The sequence below is a fragment of the Corvus brachyrhynchos genome, unplaced genomic scaffold (genome assembly GCF_000691975.1).
Source record: "Corvus brachyrhynchos isolate BGI_N302 unplaced genomic scaffold, ASM69197v1 scaffold279, whole genome shotgun sequence".
Lineage (NCBI taxonomy): Eukaryota > Metazoa > Chordata > Aves > Passeriformes > Corvidae > Corvus > Corvus brachyrhynchos.
Genome location: NW_008246060.1, coordinates 10,490,216 through 10,509,648, shown reverse-complemented (window position 1 = coordinate 10,509,648; position 19,433 = coordinate 10,490,216). Strand labels below are relative to the sequence as shown.

Here is a 19,433-nt window from a genome sequence, read left to right as displayed (position 1 = left end):
AGTGAGAGGAAAAGAACCAGGATGCATTTCATTGATCTTTCTATGTTGTAAATGTAAAATTCATGTGCATTTTTGTTTGCTTTATGGCTGTTCTCTTTCCTTTTCCTTATTTAATATGCACTTCATATTGTGCCAAGGGGGTCAGTAGGGCAAATCAAGGAGCCAGATGGCTTGCCTCTACCCTAAGGAAACATACCAATATTTAGCTGGCCATTTTCCCAAATAAAGGCAGGACTGGAATCCACAATAAATGGGAGAATTGGTTAAAACTGCATCCTTTTCTTAGATTCACAGCTACAGCCTCCTTGAGGCATGAGCTTTTTATACTTCACTGCCGCTTTCTAGCTTTCTCCAAGTAACTGCATCTTAGAAGATATTAGAGGGGGGTACAGATCATTTTATTTATGGCCTTTGCACAGTAACAAGTTTCAGTTATTATAATCTGACTGAAATAAGAAACCATAATCCATGGATGAAAAGACAGTGGACAAACTCAGTTAAATCCCTAGTACCCTGAGGACGTATATTTTGTCCATTTCTGGTTTTTTATGTTCCCTTTTTTCTGCTGTTATTCCCAACTTTAACTTTTGAAAAGCCAAGCAGTTTAAGTGGCCGGGCCTGGGGAGCTTATTTGTATGCAGCACAAATTTCAGGATCTGTTCCCAAGCCTGTGCAGAGTGAAAAATGGCCTGCATTTTCTTGATAGCCCATGTGGTTGTAAAGAATAAATGGCTAATGAATTACAGATGAACATTGACGCAAATTAATCTTCCTGATGTCCCTGGGTTATATGGCAGCCATTTAAAAGTTTAATCAATACACTAAAGTTGAAAACATGCAGGCACAGCAGTTGTTTGGATGTAATAAACATCAGAGGGAAACGGGAGGCTTGTACCCAGTCCATGTATCATAATGACAGGTATTTATGTTTAATGGACTAAATATTTTTTATTGGAAGAGAGCAAATGTCAGCTTAACTTTGTAAGCCCCGCATTCAACTTTCCTTTGAGGTTGGTGAGAGACGGCTGACATGTCATTGAAAATGAAATGTAAAAAAACCAATTGAGACAAAGCGAGGATAAGGAGCTGTTTTGCCGACGAGATGTTGCTTTAATGCTCTGCAACTATTCATTAAATAAAATGTAAACTCTACCATTTCAAACGTTGCAGTAAAATGGTTTACTAGGGCAGACTTTTAATGGTTATTAGGAAAAACAAGAGCCAACCGCTGCCAAATATTCTTTTCTGGGAAACATTTTATTTGAAAAGTCTTTTCCTGAGTTACAGTTTCAGAAGATTTATAATTATGGAACAGCCATCTCCCCCTTCCCTTTTCTTTTTTGAGACAAAGAAAAACAGAAAAATAACTTTCAGTATAACCCATTTGATGATCTTTTTTTTCCCCCTTTGAACAGAGTAATAGCTTTATATAAGCTTCCCAGAGACTTGGATATTAATTGCACTTGAATTCAATAAATTTTAGAGCCATGTGTGTCCAGAACTTAACCATCATTGCTATAAATGGAGAAGGAGGCTATGCAAGACTGCCACATTCACCAGGCTTGCACAGTTGTGTGGCTATTGGAAAGACCACATGAAGTTATTTCCTTTAGGTCAAAAAACACCTTGTCATGTCATTTAGTCTTATGAGAAGACAGACTTCTTCCATGTTAAACAAAAAATCCTAATAAATGGGAGAGAAAGGGAAGAACATCTTGTACCAGCTTTCTGTAATCTGTTTTAGTACCCCATTTGTTGTTTGATCTCACCTGGATGGACCCTTGGTGGTTTAAAGTGGTCTCATAAAGCTTCTGGTAATGTGTACTGTGGAACCACATCAGAAAGGGAGGATGGTTGAAAGCCTGTGGGTCACTGTTTCCTTTCTTGGTGATTGGCTGAACAGGTTCTCTTGAGTTCATCATCTGTCTAAAACATTTCATACATTTAAATAATTGCTCTTAACAGCGCAGTGAGTCATCTGGTGAAAGTTTGATGACTGACCTCCTATTTAAAGATCTCCAAGCCTTTACCACAGGCTATTTAAGGCAGACAAGTGCATTGGGGGAATGACAGAAATCTCCTATTTCTTCACAGGCACCCAACATGTACAACTTCTGTTGAGTAGGTAGATTATTTTATTTTGTTATTTTAAAAATTTAATCTCAACCTATTTTTATGTTGCATCAGGTTCTACTCAGTTGAAGTGGCTAATATTGAATTGTGAATAAAGCTGTATTTGCCTCAGTAATGTTGTAGATTGATAGCATCATGTTTATAAGGTATCACACACTGCTTCCTGTCAGCAAAATAATTGTTGAACAGCATCTGAAAATGTTGCTAATCTGCTCCCTGGATGATGAGCTATTTCCATTTTTGAGCAAGCCCAAAAATAAATGAGTGTTTACACTGTGCAAAGTAAAAGAATGAATGTGTACATTGGCCAGACAGTCTGTGAAGGCTAAAGAACTGTGTGGCACAAGACTGACATCACACAAAAATGGCCTTTTTTTTCTCCCCCTCTTCTGCTACACTGTCACATGTCCCAAATACTGTAGCTGCTTAGCCTCAAGTATGGCCTAACCTGATGATGTTCCAGACATACTACTTTGTCCTGATCTTATATCCTTCACTAGGGAGTGAGTTACTCTTTCCATGGTATGGCCACTCCCCACTATGGCTAGAATTTGCCTGGAATGCAGTTCAAGGCAGCTGAGCCATGACTTACTGGGTTTTGGCCATTAGAAGTGCTCTTTTGTGTCGTTCTGAGCTGTCCTCAATGTGACTGGGGAAGAGGAAGGTTGGAACCTTGCTGTCTTAATAAAGTAATTGGTTCAGTTTAAAAAATTGTCTTTTGTTTCATAAAGCTCAAAGGCAGTTTTCCAAAACTGCTCAAGAGCAGTAAGTTTTAGGGGCAGGGGAAGAAAAACAGCAGGTAACTACAGCAAAACATTAACAAGATTGCACCAGACAGAGGTGGTGCTAGTAGAAAATTGGAGGTAAAGAGTGGGTGACATTAGATTGATTCTCTCTGTCAGATGGAAAACTCTCTTTTCAATAACTATTCAAAACGAAATATGAAGTTCTCTGTAAAATGGTACGTTGGGGAGTACAAACCACCGCTATCCAACACACTACTCCAACAGCAGAAAATTTAATAAGTTATTTTTTTGATCAAGCTATTATACTTGACTTTGACTAAATTAGTCTGAGTCAGATTTTTACAAGAAGCTTGAACTTCAGACAAAGAAATCCCTTTTGCTGGGGTTTCTGAATATTTAAATTCTGTAGAGAGGCTGCTGCTATTATAGGCTTAATGGATAAAATAGGCATAAAAAATAAAAAAATCTGCTATATTTCTTTTAAAGCAAAAAATGTGACAGCTCCAAGACTTCACTTTTAAAGTGGGCTTCAGTTTCATTGAGGGAAAATATCTAAGGTTGTATGAAAAAATATTGTCAATTGACAGAATTATTAGGGATTAAATGTGGCTTTTTGAGAGCACTTTTTTTTTCAGTTCAAAGCCATATATGTACTTAAGTACAGCAACCTCACACAACTGTCTTGAAGATTTACCAGTCCAGACACACAAATCTACCTGCTCACCCCTTGCCTTAATACATGACACTGAAAAAATTTAATGGTGTTTTATCTGTCCATCACAAAAAATTACTTCTGACTACTGGCTGGGTAATGTTTTCCAAGATTGTTGCTTACCAAGCATTTTAGTACATATTTGTGTTTCAGCTTTTTCCTACATAGTACCAGTGCAACAAAAATGCACGGTATGTCTGTCATATAGTCAAAACATTTAAATAGTGTTGGAAAACTAATAATATAAAATTAGTTTAATCTAAGTGATAAAGAAGATAGGAAACCATGATTTGGCAAAATACCTTTTTCTTTACCATGTTCTTTTTAAATTCCACAGGAATGCAAGTTTGATGTTAAAGGGTGAAAGCAGTTTGAGAATAATGCAAGTCGCAGCCTTTTTCAACTGGGAGCCACAGTCCTGACAGCTATTAAAAAAATAAAGTAACTTTTGGGTTTGATTTTGTATAATGAGCATATGACAAAAAGGTTTACTTCTATGCTATCCTGCAGGTGTAACTGCTGTCTGTCAATTTATCCTGTATTTTATTTTGATGATGAGAGAACACTAGGGAGAATAAAAAATTCTCTTCATCAAAAACCTTAACAGAATAGAAAAATGTCTCAAGACGATTTCATGTATTGGTGGTTATTTGTGATGGTTAAAAGAATTATCTGAAAACAAAGAAGTCTTTCACAATGAATCTAAACACAAAAGCTTTAATAACATTTACATCTGTGTATCATCCGTGTCTCCAAATGCAAGTCATGAATAACACATAAACTAGAGTATATAGGGAACAGAAGTGCTAGCACATCATTTAAAATCCAACACACCCCATCGTCAGTGGAATCAAATACACAGCAGGCATTTTTTTTTTACACACAATGAAGTCATTGAAAATCAAAACATATTAATTATGTTCCTAAAGGTTAAGATAGGAATGACTGAATTCTCTAATCCTGGACTAATATTAGTATCCCAAATCCATGCAGGAAAGCCTGTAATGTTTCAAAAATTGTGGAAAAATTTAGTCACACTTATTTGTATCTCACCCATGACTGACTGCAGCATGAGGGTAGCAAGGGGAAGAGCAGGAAGTGCAAGACAAAGACAAAACCAGGGAGAATTATCAACAAAAAAAGATGTTCTTAGTCCAAACAAACCACTTGCACTACATGAGCTAATTGTAAGAATAGACCATTTCTAAACTGCAGCTGTTATGTGCTTAAGCAAACCCTGCTGGGAGAACTGCTTTGTAGAACACCTCTCCTTACACAGACACACAGAGTGTCCTTTTAACAGAGGAATCCAAAGTGCAGTGTGTAAGGGAAATCTTTTCTGCTTCCAAATTTTCCTGAGCTTATTACAGGATGTGAGCCCAGCTTGTCACTCTGACATAGGCTTCCCTTAAGTGTTTTCTATTTTCATTATCTTTTTTGCCTATGTTAAATCACAACAACCTAGGGTGAAGACTTGTGTGTGTGTGTGTTGGGAAATGAGTAAGGGGGGCTGAGGGGGAATACTCAGGTTGTGCGATAGAAAATGATAGGTGTCAAAAAAACCCACAAAATACCTAGCTTGGTCACGGTCGTTTTCTTTGTGTAATATTTTTTGGTTGTCACTGTGGACTGTAAGATCACTCATTTCATAGTTAATTTTAGATGTATTCTTTCTCTACTTCCCCCCCCCGCCCAAATGCTTATCCAGTCATCTCCGACACAAGACTATTGCACCTGGGTTCCCAACTATATTAACTCCATTGTGCTGGTGTGCTGAGCACCCCTGATCCTTGACGTCTTTATGCTAAAACCCAAATCCTCCCAGCAGCAAGGGGTTAATTGTCTGTTTTCAATGTACTTTAAAACTCTCAGCTCTTGGGAATGATGTTTCCATGAGGATTGAATGTAATTACAAAATAATATAGGCACTCTGTCTTATTTTCGGTGACTGATACTTAAGTCCTTGCTGGTTTTGCTGCCTGTGTTTATATTGGGGCTCTTCCTTCAGTGTACTTGATGCAAGGTATTTGCAAATTTCAGCCTTTGGGCTTTAAATGTTGTGCTGCTTCTTCTGTTCCTTATTCACTACAGATTAGGTATAATTGATGACCTGCATTTACAGACATGGGTGGTATACAGATGTAAATGTTATTATAGCTTTTATATTTTATGTTCTTTCTGAAAGATCATTTTGTCTTTGAATAATACTCCTGTTCAGATTTTGGGGGGTTTATCTCTAAAAGAGAATATGAAATGGATATTGCACATCGTATATTTCTTAAAAGTAATTTGGAATTTTAGGGTATGGGATTGGTGGTGACTGATACACTGCCTGGATGAGATATATCCCTTTGAAAATAACAGCGCCAGTACATGCCTGCATCTGTCTAACCTCATAATTCACTTTCACATTGGGTTATGGATGTCTGCATTCAGTGAGTCTATCTTCCCTTTAGGTATTATTTCAGCCCTTTGAGATAATAAGGAAAGTTTAATTGCGTTGTTAATTGATTTTTTGCACAACATTATTACCTTGATTGATTGCATAGTTGATGAAAATGTTAGACACAGGCAGTGTAAAGTATCAGCCCAGTAAGGAGTGGGAGCCTTGTGGAGAATAGATAACCTTGATGTTAAGAGCTATATCCTTCAGATATGTCTTCCCTTGACATATTGATGGCCCTTGAAAAGGGAAAAGCTGATTGTATGCAGAATGCAATCATTAAACCCACTTCAGCTGGCTGTTGATTAATTTGTTTTTTCCTGAAGGATCTAGTTAAAGAGAAGGCCTCAGTAGTATCAACAGCAGCCATTTTCCAGGCTTCAGATGATACTTAACCCTCTCCTAGAAGAAAGAAAAATGATACTGTCTTGGTTTAGACAGGCAGATTGTCTGCAAACATTCAGTCCAAGTGCAATTTGGGGATTATAACACTCACTTTACCCTGTTAACTACTGCTTCCTCCGTGACCTCTCCTCCCCCTGCCTTCAGTATTCAGCTTTGCCACAGCTAGCAGAAAGTCACGTTTGATGTTTTCTGAGTAAGACCAGTGTCTGTTCTCAGCAGAGATGCCAACAGGGATGTCAAGCTTGTTTTGCCCAAAGACTGAAATACTTCAGTAGCATATAGCTGCTTCCCAGGAGCCTCTCTGACAGGACCACAGGGTTCACTGCACACACGTAAGTGGTTAAGCTTTCCTTATCCCTGAAAAGATCTTTCTTGTGTAATTTTTTGTTATTACTTTTGAGATCTTTGAGGTCTTCTGTAGGGCAGCTTGTGCTGTTCAGCGCTGCCCCTGGCTTAACAGCAGCACTCGTGCCCTGATGTTGAATACATTTAACCAAACAGTGGCTGTGTGTGACTGGCTTTCCTGCTGTGAATTCATGTGATGGTCTAATCCCAGACTACCTGCTACCTTCACAAGACTTTCTGTTTTAATAGCACCCACTCCGAGAGCAAAGGTGAAGAGTACTGCCTAAATGGCCTTCTGTGGCAGAAGGGGCTTCCTTGGCTGAAAAACAGTCTCGGGATTGAAGGACAGCTTCTATCTTAAACCCTTCTTTTCTTTGTACCAGCAAATGACTCAACACATCCAAAATACTTATGCAGCTTTAACCAAGAAATTTAATGCTTCTGGATGTGGTGAAGGTTTTATCCTTCCCTTAACCATTTAAAGGATATTTGGTAAAGTAACAGGTTATTGCTTCCTGTTTAGCTTGGTAGTCTCAAATACAGTCACTCTTTTTTTTGTGCTTCTGAGTGATAAGAGTGATCAGTGTTGCTTGATTGTTTGGCTACATGTGTTTTATTAGGTCCATTGTGCACATTTTGCCAGTGAACTCCTTTTTCATGCAGGGGACATGTTAACTTGCGACATAGTCAAGTCTGACAAATTTGAACCAGCCAAATAAGTGAGTAATATTTCAAGCTGTCAAAGCAGGTGAATACTGATTAAGTGACACACTCCAAAAGCTCTCACCAATATCCGTGCTCTGGTGGAAAATGTTTACTAAGCATAATACTTGTTAGAAAGTCTTTGGTGCTTTAACTAAACTTTAATGACTCTGACCCTAATGGAGGGGTTTTAATGTGTCTCTCTTAAGCTGCTTCTTAGTCCCCGGTTTTTTATCTTTAGCAAAAACTTCCATAGAGATTAAGAGTGCACCTGTAAACTGTGTTCTACTGGCCACTGTAATTTAACCTTCAGCCCCCCTGCCATTAGCATATTTTTAAAAGGAGGCTGAAGAAGGGGGAAAAGAGTTGAGGATAGAAAACAATGACAATATTTTGGCTTTCAGTACTGGAGGCAGGTTGGGAACTAGACTATGGCCAGTAACGATTTAGCAATAGCAGATGGTGCTATATGTCATATGGCATAGAACAAAATTCTACTAAGAGGCAAGCCCAGACTTAGTCCAGAGAAATACATATTTTCTGAATACTTTGAGTGTTTGGACCCAGATGCATTTCTGATTTCACTCAATGCTAAATAGTAATAGCTACAGAAGAGAGAAAGCAGCTCACCCATTGTTGCAGGCTCTGGATGCGTCTTACAAAGTGCCAGATGCCTTCAACTTCTGCTGGAAATCAAGGGAATCCAGGGCCTGGTAGTATCTGCTTCTCAAAAAACACTTGTTTTTGTATTAGGAAAAATCATAGCAATCCTATCATTAGCAATTACTTTTTTTTTTTTTTTTTTTTTTCTGAGGAAGGGCTTGGGGAAAGGAACAAGTAATGGCAGACAAAGAAGGTTCCCTTAACTGTATCATAATGTGACAGCAGCACTATTTAATTATGCTCTTCAATTTTGAGAGACTTTCTTTCCCAGCTTTAAAAATAAAAAGCAACTTGTCTTTATTTCAGATGACTCTCTTGAGAAATTTCAAACCAGTTGAGCCAGACTGAATTTTGTATAGCTTTTTTTTCCCCTAATGTGAACTCCTGCAGCAGGAACACATTTGAGATCCAAAGGCAAGTTTTACTCATGAGATGAGCCAAATTTATGTCTAAACTCTCCAGAAGGGCCCTGCTGTTCAAATTTTTTTCACATAAGAATTTGTAATTTTATTGGAATGCTTGCAGACTTTCCAAACAATTATTCCAAAAGTTTGCTTTCTGCCCCATAAATCATGGTACATTTGTTTAATTCTATCACAGTTACTAAAAGAACTTACTTCCCTCTTTTTTCCTCTCGCATTTTACTGCTAATGCAATCTGTGCATGGTTAAGGTTTGTGAAGTATGATTTAATTATTGTCACTTTTTGTTTTCTTAATGACCTTGTCATTCTTTATGGTTTAGTTCCATTGCTGAGCAGTGTAAGCTTTATTATTAGAATGTAGCCCAAAGTATAGAGCAGCCCAGCAGAAAGGCCATTTTTGCATATGTTAGCCAAATTAACTGCAAATCTCCTAAACTGTATGCTGAGTGTACATCGAACAGCTGAACTTTCCTATACGGTCGGGGAGGGATTTCACAGCCTCCTTTTCCTCCATTATTCTGAATATGTAAAAAGTGTCTCTTATATCACTTCAGTGGTCGCACCGTTGCATTAACAAAAGTAATAGGAAGGTGGTTCAAAGCAGCGCTGGCATTTACGCCGTGAATGTGGGAGAATAACAAGTGCCTCCTCCGCTGCGCTGGAAGCCGGCAGTGGACACGGGCGGTCGCCCCTCGCCCGGACAGCATTTCGACCCTTTTGTTCAGAGCACTGCCCCGCCATCTGCACACACACACTGGCGCTCCTTGAGATTGGGCCACCAGAAGTCAGGCTGCTGGGCGAAAGGCTGCGAGCAGAGGTTGTGTAAATCCAGGCTGTGACGGTGACAGCGCGGGGAGAGGGCTGCGGGGCTCGCAGGCAGCGCTGCGGTCCGCAAGCGCCGAGAGAGCGAGTGGCCGCGTGTGGCCGGCGCGGCGGGAGAGGCGAGGGCGCTCAGCCGATGGGACCTGACCGGCCTCGCACGTCTGCAGTCCTTTTTTCTGGCTTTACTGCTTTTATTTAGACCGTAGATGAGAGAGTGAGATGCATGGGGAAGTGTTTTAAAGACTAAAAGAACTGCGAGCCCATACTTCCTTTCCTGAATCTCCTTCAAAGGCGTTCAATATATCCAAACTAAGCATCGGTCCACCCCTAAAATTCGGCACGCTGATGCTTTCTGTGCACTTGGGTTTCTTTGATTACAGTATCTAGCTAACTACACAATTTATGTGTCTGAGTAGTTGAAAAAAAAAGAATCTGCTCTGATTTTTCAACATATTTCACAAGTATTTAATCATAAAGTCAGCATTAATTCTCTCCATGACATTAACACTGCAAAACTGGTAAAGATGCACTGAGGAGACAAACGCATTTGTTTGGGGTTTTCTTGTTTATTTGTTTGTTTATTTTTTTTTCATGCTTTTTGTTTCATTTTCACTAGAAAGGAACATTCCAACCCCGCAACATATTTCTCTGATGATAGTTACAATAAGCATGGAAAGATTCCAAAGAAATCACAAGTGTAGAACCTTAAATTGTAACAATTATACCCAGAGGAGTATGGAACTGGTTAATGATTTAAAGTATTATGCCCTAAATGCTCCTATTTTAGCCAACAGTAGAGAATCTGTAGACAGCACATGCCCAGATCAAAGCTGATCATGTCAATGTCATTCAAGGAGGGAAAGATACCCTCCTTTCCCCCTGCTCTCCCCCCTACCCTTTTTTTAAACAAAGTATGACATCTGAGGAACAGTGTGTTGATTGTTCCACTGCCAGGATACGCATAATGGAAACATTAGCTCCAAGATAACTTTTAATCTGTCAGCCTAATGGCTCCTTAATGTGTAGAGGGCTTTAAATGTATGTCAGCCAGGGCTGTATAAAGTAATATAGTTTGTGGCCTGAATGGATCTAGATGACTCTGCACCATGACACAATATGGTTTATTATTAAGTATCAGCTCATCAGCTTATTCCCACGGACTTGGACAAGCTTCTCAATTTTCCAGTAACAGATTATGTGAGAAAAAGCTTGCAGTGCTTTTTTTTTTTTTTTTTTCCCCTTTTTCTTTCTCCCCCCCTTTCCAAATTACAAGTTCCTTCCCTAGTTGCACTGGGAGCCCTGAAATGTATTTACAGCAGGCTGCACTTTATCACACGTCAGCTTGACTGCTAGTTTACGCTGAACATTTATGCAGCTTCCTTGGCCCAGGATGCAAACTTCACATCTTTGTATTCCTATCACCTTCACTGCAAATTTTTCCAACATCCCCTCCCTGTTGACTGCTTTGCTCCCCCCTCCCCTACTCTCACTTCCCTACATACTCCCCCCTTTTTCCCCCCCTTCCCACAAACAGGCCAGTGAGACTTGACATGTCACAGTACTTGTCTGTGCAGGATACTTGCAATAATTCAGTGTGTTAGTTCGCCTTCTGTGATTCCTCTCAGCTCTAGCTTAGGTGTGTAATTCTAACACCATTGCTGTAGACTGGATACAGATTTGATTTTGTGCCTTTCAGTAATTTCTTTTAGTCTGAAAGACCATTTTGTGCCCCCATGCTGTAGGGTGTCCAGAGGAAAATGTTATCATTTTTCGGCCGCCCTGTGCAGGGAGCAGAGCAGAGGTAATTCATCTCCTCTGAATGGGAAGGCTACCTTCCTTGAGTCTTGTTACCCTCGGAGGGAGGGGGGAAGTCAGGATCAGCAGTTTGCTAGTGAAGGTATGTCTTCTTTCTCCAGGAAACCTGCCATTGACCACAATCCCTAGTTCATGGGCACCTCTTTGGGAGTATTTAGGGACCACTCTGTGAGTACTGTGGCCACGGTGAAGGGATTTTGCCTTAGCCAGAGCTAGCTATGTCCTCAACCTTCTCAAGCACAACCTTACCCCTTTATGCACAGCTACTTTTTCTGTCACAGAAGAATTATGTATCATTTTTGCTTACATTTAGTGTTTCTATCCTCTTAAAAAGAAATTAACTAGTTTGTAACATAAGGAAAGTTAATATTTGTGCATTTGTTATGTGAGCACTTTTGAGTATTTTATGATAGTAATTTAGGGAATTTATCTGAGTTTTGTTTCTTGCTGTCATATTTCAGGTCTTTATAAGATTCCTTTCTACAGCATTTAGCTGTGGCACAACCAAAGGCATTCATATCTGTTGTATTCTCCTCTTTCTGTTGCTCCTTCTGCCCTGATTTAAGGAGTCAAGATCCTGTGTCTTGACTCCAGCCTGGAGCAATCTGGAAACTATGGTTGCAACAAACAGATCAAATGGTAGTGGCCAGAGAACCCATCACATTTACAAGGACAGCTGCAACTCTTCTGTTCTTTTCCTGTGTCACACTGCAGTTTGTGAGCCCAGTCCTCCTCACACTGGCAGTGGTTTGTTTGCTGGGGCAGAATGAGTCTGAGTGGATCACTCCAGGTTACACCCTTGGCTGCTTTGGGCAGTACTTGGTCACCCGGATGATCCTTTACACCTTTTCTTTTCTTCCAAGGGATCTTCTCAGATTCCTGTGTCAGAGAATTCTTAGGCTGGATCATATTTAATAGAAACAGTTATTCTGTTTCACCAAAAGGAACTGAAAGTAAGTTGTCAACTAGACAACTAGTTAAAGTTGTGAGAATTTCCAGGTAGATAAAGGGAAAAATGACTAAACTCCTGTAAAAAAGGGTTTGTTTTGGGGGTTTTTAATCCAGTTTTACGTATCCCTTAGAAGAAAAGATTTTTAAGAGTTTTAAATTAATTTGACTTGTGGAGGTGTTTTGCCTAAAGCAGTAGCATTGTAGACTTTAAATTGTTCATAGATAGATATTTATTCTCCTCTAAGTGTTGTCGGCAGGGAATTACTTTCCTTTATAGGAAGTTTATATTAATATTTAAGGGAATTTCACAACTTCTGTTCATTAATTGTAGAATATGCCCAAGTGCCTATGAAAAAAATGATAATGGTATTGATATTTCATCCTGAAGGGTCTCAAAACAATTTACAGATTGGTAGTATAACCACAATGAAATGCACCCAGCTTCTTCGTGGAACATGGCAGCTGTTTAATAGCCCATAGCAAAACTATGCAACAGCAGGTTGTGCAAAAAAGAGATGAATATGGATCAAATACAAATTGGCAGTGGAGGATTTAGGTACTGTACTCTAATTAAAGTTAGGTGAAGTAGAATTCCACTAGAATATTGAGTTTGTGTGTGAAGTGCTACACTTTATCTGACCACAGCTCCTAGTACCAGGCCCTGTGGTTAGTCCATGTGAAAGGCAGAAGGCTGTTAACTGAAATTTAGTCCCTGATGGATACTGCAGGCCAGTGTTTGACAAACAAATTTAATCGTGAATACTTTGCTGCTTTCGCTTGCAGAGGGGCTTATTAAAAACATTTGATGTTAAAATGGGTGCCTGGTGGGAATGTTGGGCAGATGTGGCAATAGGTTTTGATGGGGGTGGCAAAATTTTTGGCTTGACTACTTAGTTCTAGTAATTACTTTTTAAAGAAAACTGAATAGTACCGGGGGAAGCTGTGTTGCTGGAAGCTGCCCAGGTTGTGATGACTGAGAGGTGGGTTTTTCTAGGTGTGGAGTATTAATGTACTAGGAAAAAGAGGTGGGAAAATGGCAACAAAATGCTACCCGACAACAATTCCCTTAGGTTACTGTTGGCTTGAGCTGAATTTTGGCCTGTAACTAACTAAGGCTGTATGATCTAACGCATCCCATTGCGACTTGCTTTTGCCACTTCTAATACAATACATCTGCAAACTTCTTTTTTACTCTAGCAAAGTGTATAGAGGCTTAAAAGCACCGTAGCCCTCTGCAAAATATACCAAATTTAAAAGAAGCTAACATGGCTTGCACTTTTTCACGTGCTTTAGTATGCATGTATGTATTTATTTATTTATTTGGATAATTGGGTTTTCCCTCAGCAAAGGAAAGGCTGGTGTTGCTGACATTACAATGTGTTTGTGAAGAAAGACTGATACCACAACACATGCAAGCAACTGCAAGGTCATTACTTACCCAGCATAATTAGAACATCCATTCCAAAGGGTGAAAACATTTAAAAGATAGAGAGGGAATTTAAAAATTATTCTTCCCAATGCATTTTTTTCATAATTATAGTTTTAACAGCTTGTGGTGATGGTAGAATCAGCTACTTAAGAAAAATTAGAAGCCTCATTCAGGGAAGATGATCCCTCAAGAGACCTTGTGTTGTCATTTCTTAAGAACCTTGAGCAGAAACCTCATTCTGGATGCTGTGTATTGTTTTGATGTATGGGGGGTATACTTAGCTTATTATGGCCAATGCTGGATATTTTAATTAAAAAACACCAGAACAGCCACAGATGTATTGTTTTCCCCTTATTCTTTCCCTTGTCTGTGTACAAAAGAACAAATGTACTTTTGCCCCTGCAAGGAAAGAATACCATAGCAGATAGGCAGAAAAAAACTCAGTAGCTTTCCTGAATTTGCATGTGACATGTCTTAGCATCAAAATTCTCATTGTGGCACACAAACCTCTTGCAGTTCTCTGAGCTTTCAGTAGTTGCCAAAGGGAGGTGGAACATAAAGAGGAAAAACAAAGCAAAACAAATAACCAAGCCAGTCACTGCATTTAATTTATGAGCAAGATTATTGTTTTACAAATAACCTTCATGACAAACAAGGTCTCATGGCAACATTTTCAAATGTGCTTTTATCAAGGCTCTCTGAGCAGCGTGTGTAATATGCCTGGCAATCGAATCACAGCTGTGTGCCTGGGTAGGGAATCTCTGCGGAGACAACACTTCCTTAATTTAAACAATTGTAGGCTGCAGGATTTCAAAAATTTCAGCTGACTTTAACTGTCACTAGCCCAAGCACCTTTATCCCCAGGCGAGCAGCAGCAGCTGGATTTCATTTCCTGCTGCCAGACTGTCCGACATCTTTGCTGAACATCCCGGGAACAGAGCGTCTTTACTTTAAGGATTTTATTCAAGGTGACAGCTCCTCACACTTTAGCGTTCAGATCACCTCAAGTAGCTGAGATATCAGTGAAAATGAGAGCACTTCTCCAGCAAACTCCAAATTTAGATTGACTGAGGTTATCCTTAGGCCTCTAGACCCAGCCTCCATGACAGCACAGGCCTGCCAGTAACTTTAAAACTACAGTGGAGTTTGTAATGATGTCTGGGGAGAAATATTCTGCCAGAGCAGCGGAGGATACTATAAGCGATAGGAAATGATGTCAGATTTAGTTAGGACTGGAGACAGTGTTAGAATATACTTGGCATAATATGGCACCGGTATCTCTGTCAGCATCTCTGTTTTCTGTCACCGCACACAATCCCAGGCCTGTCTGTAGCCCTGACAGTGTCTTTTCAGATCAGGTTATTGCCAACTTGGAGACTGGCTCAGCACAGCACCATACAGCCCCCTTTGTTTGAAGTCTGCCCTTTTGTCATTAATGCACTTGATGTCTATTTAAATCTAACGATGAATACAGTATCTGTTTTCCTGTCAAGAGATCATTGACAATATTAATGCCTCATGTCCTTGCCTCATTTTCTAAGCACTGACACCTAGCTATAGTCTCTAGCATTCATCAAACAGCACTCTCTCACCAGCATCTCTATAAACAGTCTTGCTTCCAGTCCTTAAGAAGTGCAGGAGACCTCAAACAAGACTTTTATCAATGCCAGTGAATAAGGAGTCCAAAGAATGTCGTTAATAAACTGCTCATATCCTTTGCATTTAGAGCTCTAAATGGCCTCGTTACCAACTGGAAAGAAAAACTTTTTCTTCATTAGACTTTTGGTTAGGAATGCTAATATCATCTTTTGCACGTGGTAACTGCTCCACTAGTGAAATTATTGAAATTGAAATTATTGAAGAAAGCTCTATGCAGGAGGGGAAAGTGTTCAGGCACTGCACCATATAGTGCCCATTTGTATTACCCTGAAGGGAAATGTTTCTCACAACAAATGACAGGCCTATCAATTTCCCTGCCACAACCCTCATAGGAATGCGTTACCTTCACGATGTCTTGGAGAGAAAGAAGAGCATGGGTTAACATTAATCTTGCATGACCCATGCCTTCCAAAGCCTTAATAGCTTATCTGACACGTTATACTGGAAAAAAATGGATGCAGAATATAAAAGCTTGCATAGTTAATTCATACTGCAGGTGGGCACAGTAATGGCTGTGTGAGTTCTGGAAATCTAAAACAGGAATGAATTGAGGATCTGCTCCTCCCCCTTCTTTACCCTTTATGTAAAGCAGTGTTTGTCTCCTTTGGGCTAGGTTATGTTTGCCCTTACAGAGGTGAGCTGGATACTTCAGTGTCTGCTCTGGTAAGACACTCCCAGGGCAGAGGAGACCTGTTCATGAGAGATGACTTTAATTTGACTATACATGTCTGAGGGCTCAAAGAACAACTCTGCTAGTAAAATTCAGCATCTTTGAGCATGTTCACAGGTGGGATGTGACTGTGAACTTACGCTTTCACATACCACTTAGTACCACCAGAGGGGATGCTTTTGAATAAGGTAGTGAGATTTGCAGGTATGTGTGTCTCACCCATAGCAGTTAAGGCTTCTTCAGGCATCTTTCTGCCTGTACTCACTGAATAATGTGCCTTGCCTCCCAAAACCAGTATTATGGTTAATTATTGAAAGCATCCTGCATGTGCCAATTTTTAGCGTAATTAAATTGTATCTTGCTCATGGGATGTTGTGATGTTGTTTGGAGGGATACTTTGGAAATGTTTTTATTAAATATTTATTTGTATGTATAAAAATGCTGGAGTCTGAGAAGGCTAACTGTTCTTGCCAATGTCTGTCGATGGCTTCCCATATAGATTTCAGCCGTGCACTTTGGTTCTCTGTCACTGAAAATAAGGATGGTTTAGGTGCTTGCAGTACGACTTTGGGAAAGTTTGACAGATTTTCCAGGATCCACATTAAACTGTAGTTATTTGTTGTTGGGGTTTTTTTTTTCCTGATTGGTTTTGTTCATCAGGAAAAGCTTTTAAACACATAGCAGGGAGATAGCAGAGAGCACTAAATATAACTTCAAGCCAGACTTTCTGTTTTTTAAAAGCAGGACAGAGGTACTATGATTTAAAACACAGTATATGATGTTTCAGTGTTATGTGGTTCTGTTTTTGAAGACACTTGTGGATGTATGTTTAACAGGATAGGTCATGTAGGTATTTGAACAAATTTTTCTGGTGGGTTCTAAACTGCTGATTGAAATGGCAATACTGTATATTTGAAATGCACAAACTTTCTTTTGCAGGACAAGAGAAAACTGCTTCTTTCCCTCCTTCAGATTTCCCATGTTATTTGCTGTATTGTATATTGTTCTACTCCAATCCTAACTGTAATTCATTTCCTTTTTATTGTAGGCGTTTTGGGGAAATGTCGCTACATTTACTATGGAAAACATTCCGAGGGCAACAGATTCATCCAAGATGACCAGCTATAAAACACAGTGCTGTTTCGTGCCTCTTCAATCCCTCTACACAAGAAGCACAAATCACATCTAAATTTTAAGCATGTAACTAAAGTCCTCTAGTGCCTTCTGCTGACTTTGCCAAGCCTGTCAAGATCATCCTTCTATCTTAGTCTGAGTAGTCACATAGAGATTGACATGATTGCCTTTAAGCAGGTCCCATCCACCAGTGTGACAGACAGCTGCAGCCGAGCACCCGGCCTGACAGGAGGAGCACCGTGATGGATTGCCTGGTCCAAGTGCTGCTCGCAGGAGAGCAGGGGTCACACCTGGGGCCGGGCTGAGCCTGCTCCATCGGTGGCGCCTCCGCAAAAGCTCCGCGTTTATCTCTGCCTGGCCTGTTGAGCGAAAGTGGCTGGTGATATCAAAGTGTTTATAACAGAGAGAGGCTCTAATTTCAGATGAAAAAGCCCTTATCAGTTCTTTTTTTTTTCCCTGTGAATTAAGTGCTTGTGTTTCTATCATCTCATATGTGCATACACAAATCCTTTCACAGTTTGGTAGTATAGCCACCCACCCCCAAATGAGCCTAGATGGATTATTTTTTCTTTCAGCAGGGAAAAATAGATATCCTGAAAACATTTCGGCCATGCAAAGCATTGTCAATCTGTGTAAATGTTTATAAGCAAAGGAAAAGGATTTAAGCAATTTCCCAGACAAACAAAATTTTCTTATCCTTGAATCGCATCTTATCATTTACTAGCTCTTACCTTCAAAAAAGTGAGTATTTCTTTATGCTGTAGAATAGTGGCATAGTTTAACTGTTTATACTTGGAAGAAGTCTTCGTTAGTGGTATTGACAGTGTGTGTTTTTCCTGGTTTATTGCACAAGATATTTTTAACTTGTAGGGATTACGTGTAGAATTAAATGCTTAAATTTGGGGGAAAAAGTGATTAAAAGGAGTGATATAAATCTGCCACCAGATGGGTATGATTATTCAGAGGGGAGAAAAGTCAACAAAAGTAACTGGTGGAATTAACATAATTAGCAGCTTTACTAATATGTTAGAGAGATGAGTTCTGAATAATCCCTTTCGGTATCGATGTAAGAAAAGTTATTGTCAAATGTTCAGTCAAGAAAAAATAAAAAGCCATGGCAAATTTCCTGCTTTTCTGATAAAGAGGTTAGATATATTTAGAATCATGAACTTGTTACTGTGAAAAAGTCCCATACTTCATGCATATATTGTGTTAAATTCTACTTGGTACAGTGGGATTGGCCAAGGAATATGCAAAAATTCTTAGCTCTGGACTGTTCCAAACCCATTCATATTGATCCCAGCTGAGAGCTATCACTGCCTAGCTGTTATTGGTTTGTTTGAAATTACTTGGTGGTCTTTGTTCACTTTCCTGGTTGAAAAAAAATCAGTTTTTAGAAACTGTCTACCTTGAGGGCTGTTATTAGATGGCATTACAGGTGGAAGTGAACTGGACGTGGAAGCCAGTCATGAAAGCAGGTTTGACTGATGAAATAGTGAGGCTTGCTGCTGCTCAGCATTTTAGGCCTTACTCAGTAAACAGAAGCCTTTGCTCATTCTGGAAGCATATAATAAATCTTTAACAGATACTTAAAATCAGTGATGAACACAGAACGATCTAGTTCACACCACTTGTAGTTCAAATTGAGTTCTGAGCTGTTTGTCGTATAAATTGGTGTCTGGAAAGCACATTTTAGCCACTTCTAATGTCACATGACTAAAATGAAATGCCAATTCACGTTAGAAGTCCTAGGAAATACCAGATAAATGAAAACTACATGCCTCTTTCTTTAATCAAAAATATAATTAGAAATATTTAGGGCACTTGTCATCTGTTTCGGTTCCCAATAACAGCAGTCTTTGTTTGTTCCTATCATGATGTCTGTTTTGAAGCCTCCCCACATTTTGGCCATGGCAATGTTACAGGCAGCAGCGTTCAGAGTAGGGGTGTTTAGAATAACCTAATGTCACTTTCAGTCTGTTTGCATATATGTTCTTGTCTTTGTAAAAGGCTTTAACCCTGCCTCAAACAATAAACAGCACTTGCAAACTGACCGCATGATTTTTCCAGCTTTGTTTTGCTTGTTTACTTTTCCTAATGTCAAAACCATTTGTATCATTTTCAGGAGTGTTTTCTTCCTAGCAAAGCTTTGGAGGCAAAAATATTTTTGGAATGAAATTTGAACAAAGTCTCTTCCACTTTGGTTTTTGTTTTCACTTGGGGGATTATATACCTATAGTTAAATATGGTAAAGCCCTAATTAAAATCTGCTTGATGGGAATTTACACTAAATGTCTCTGATTCTGGAAAATCCAAAGGAAAAATCTGTGAATAATTATTTTATATTACTAACATGTATTAGGATATTATGTAAAAACATG

General features: G+C 39.4%; 1 protein-coding gene across 7 annotated transcripts in view; it reads left to right on the top strand.

Annotated features, from left to right (window-relative positions):
• Positions 1-19,110, top strand: part of CUNH10orf11 (chromosome unknown C10orf11 homolog) — a 747,072-nt gene extending 727,962 nt beyond the window's left edge. For all 7 annotated transcript variants that reach the window (XM_017746251.1, XM_017746252.1, XM_017746250.1 and 4 more), the window contains one exon: positions 16,967-19,110. In XM_017746251.1, the coding sequence (XP_017601740.1) occupies positions 16,967-17,046 (80 nt within the window). In that variant the 3' untranslated portion in view covers positions 17,047-19,110. The remainder of the gene's footprint in view (positions 1-16,966) is intronic.
• The last annotated feature ends 323 nt before the right edge of the window (positions 19,111-19,433 follow it).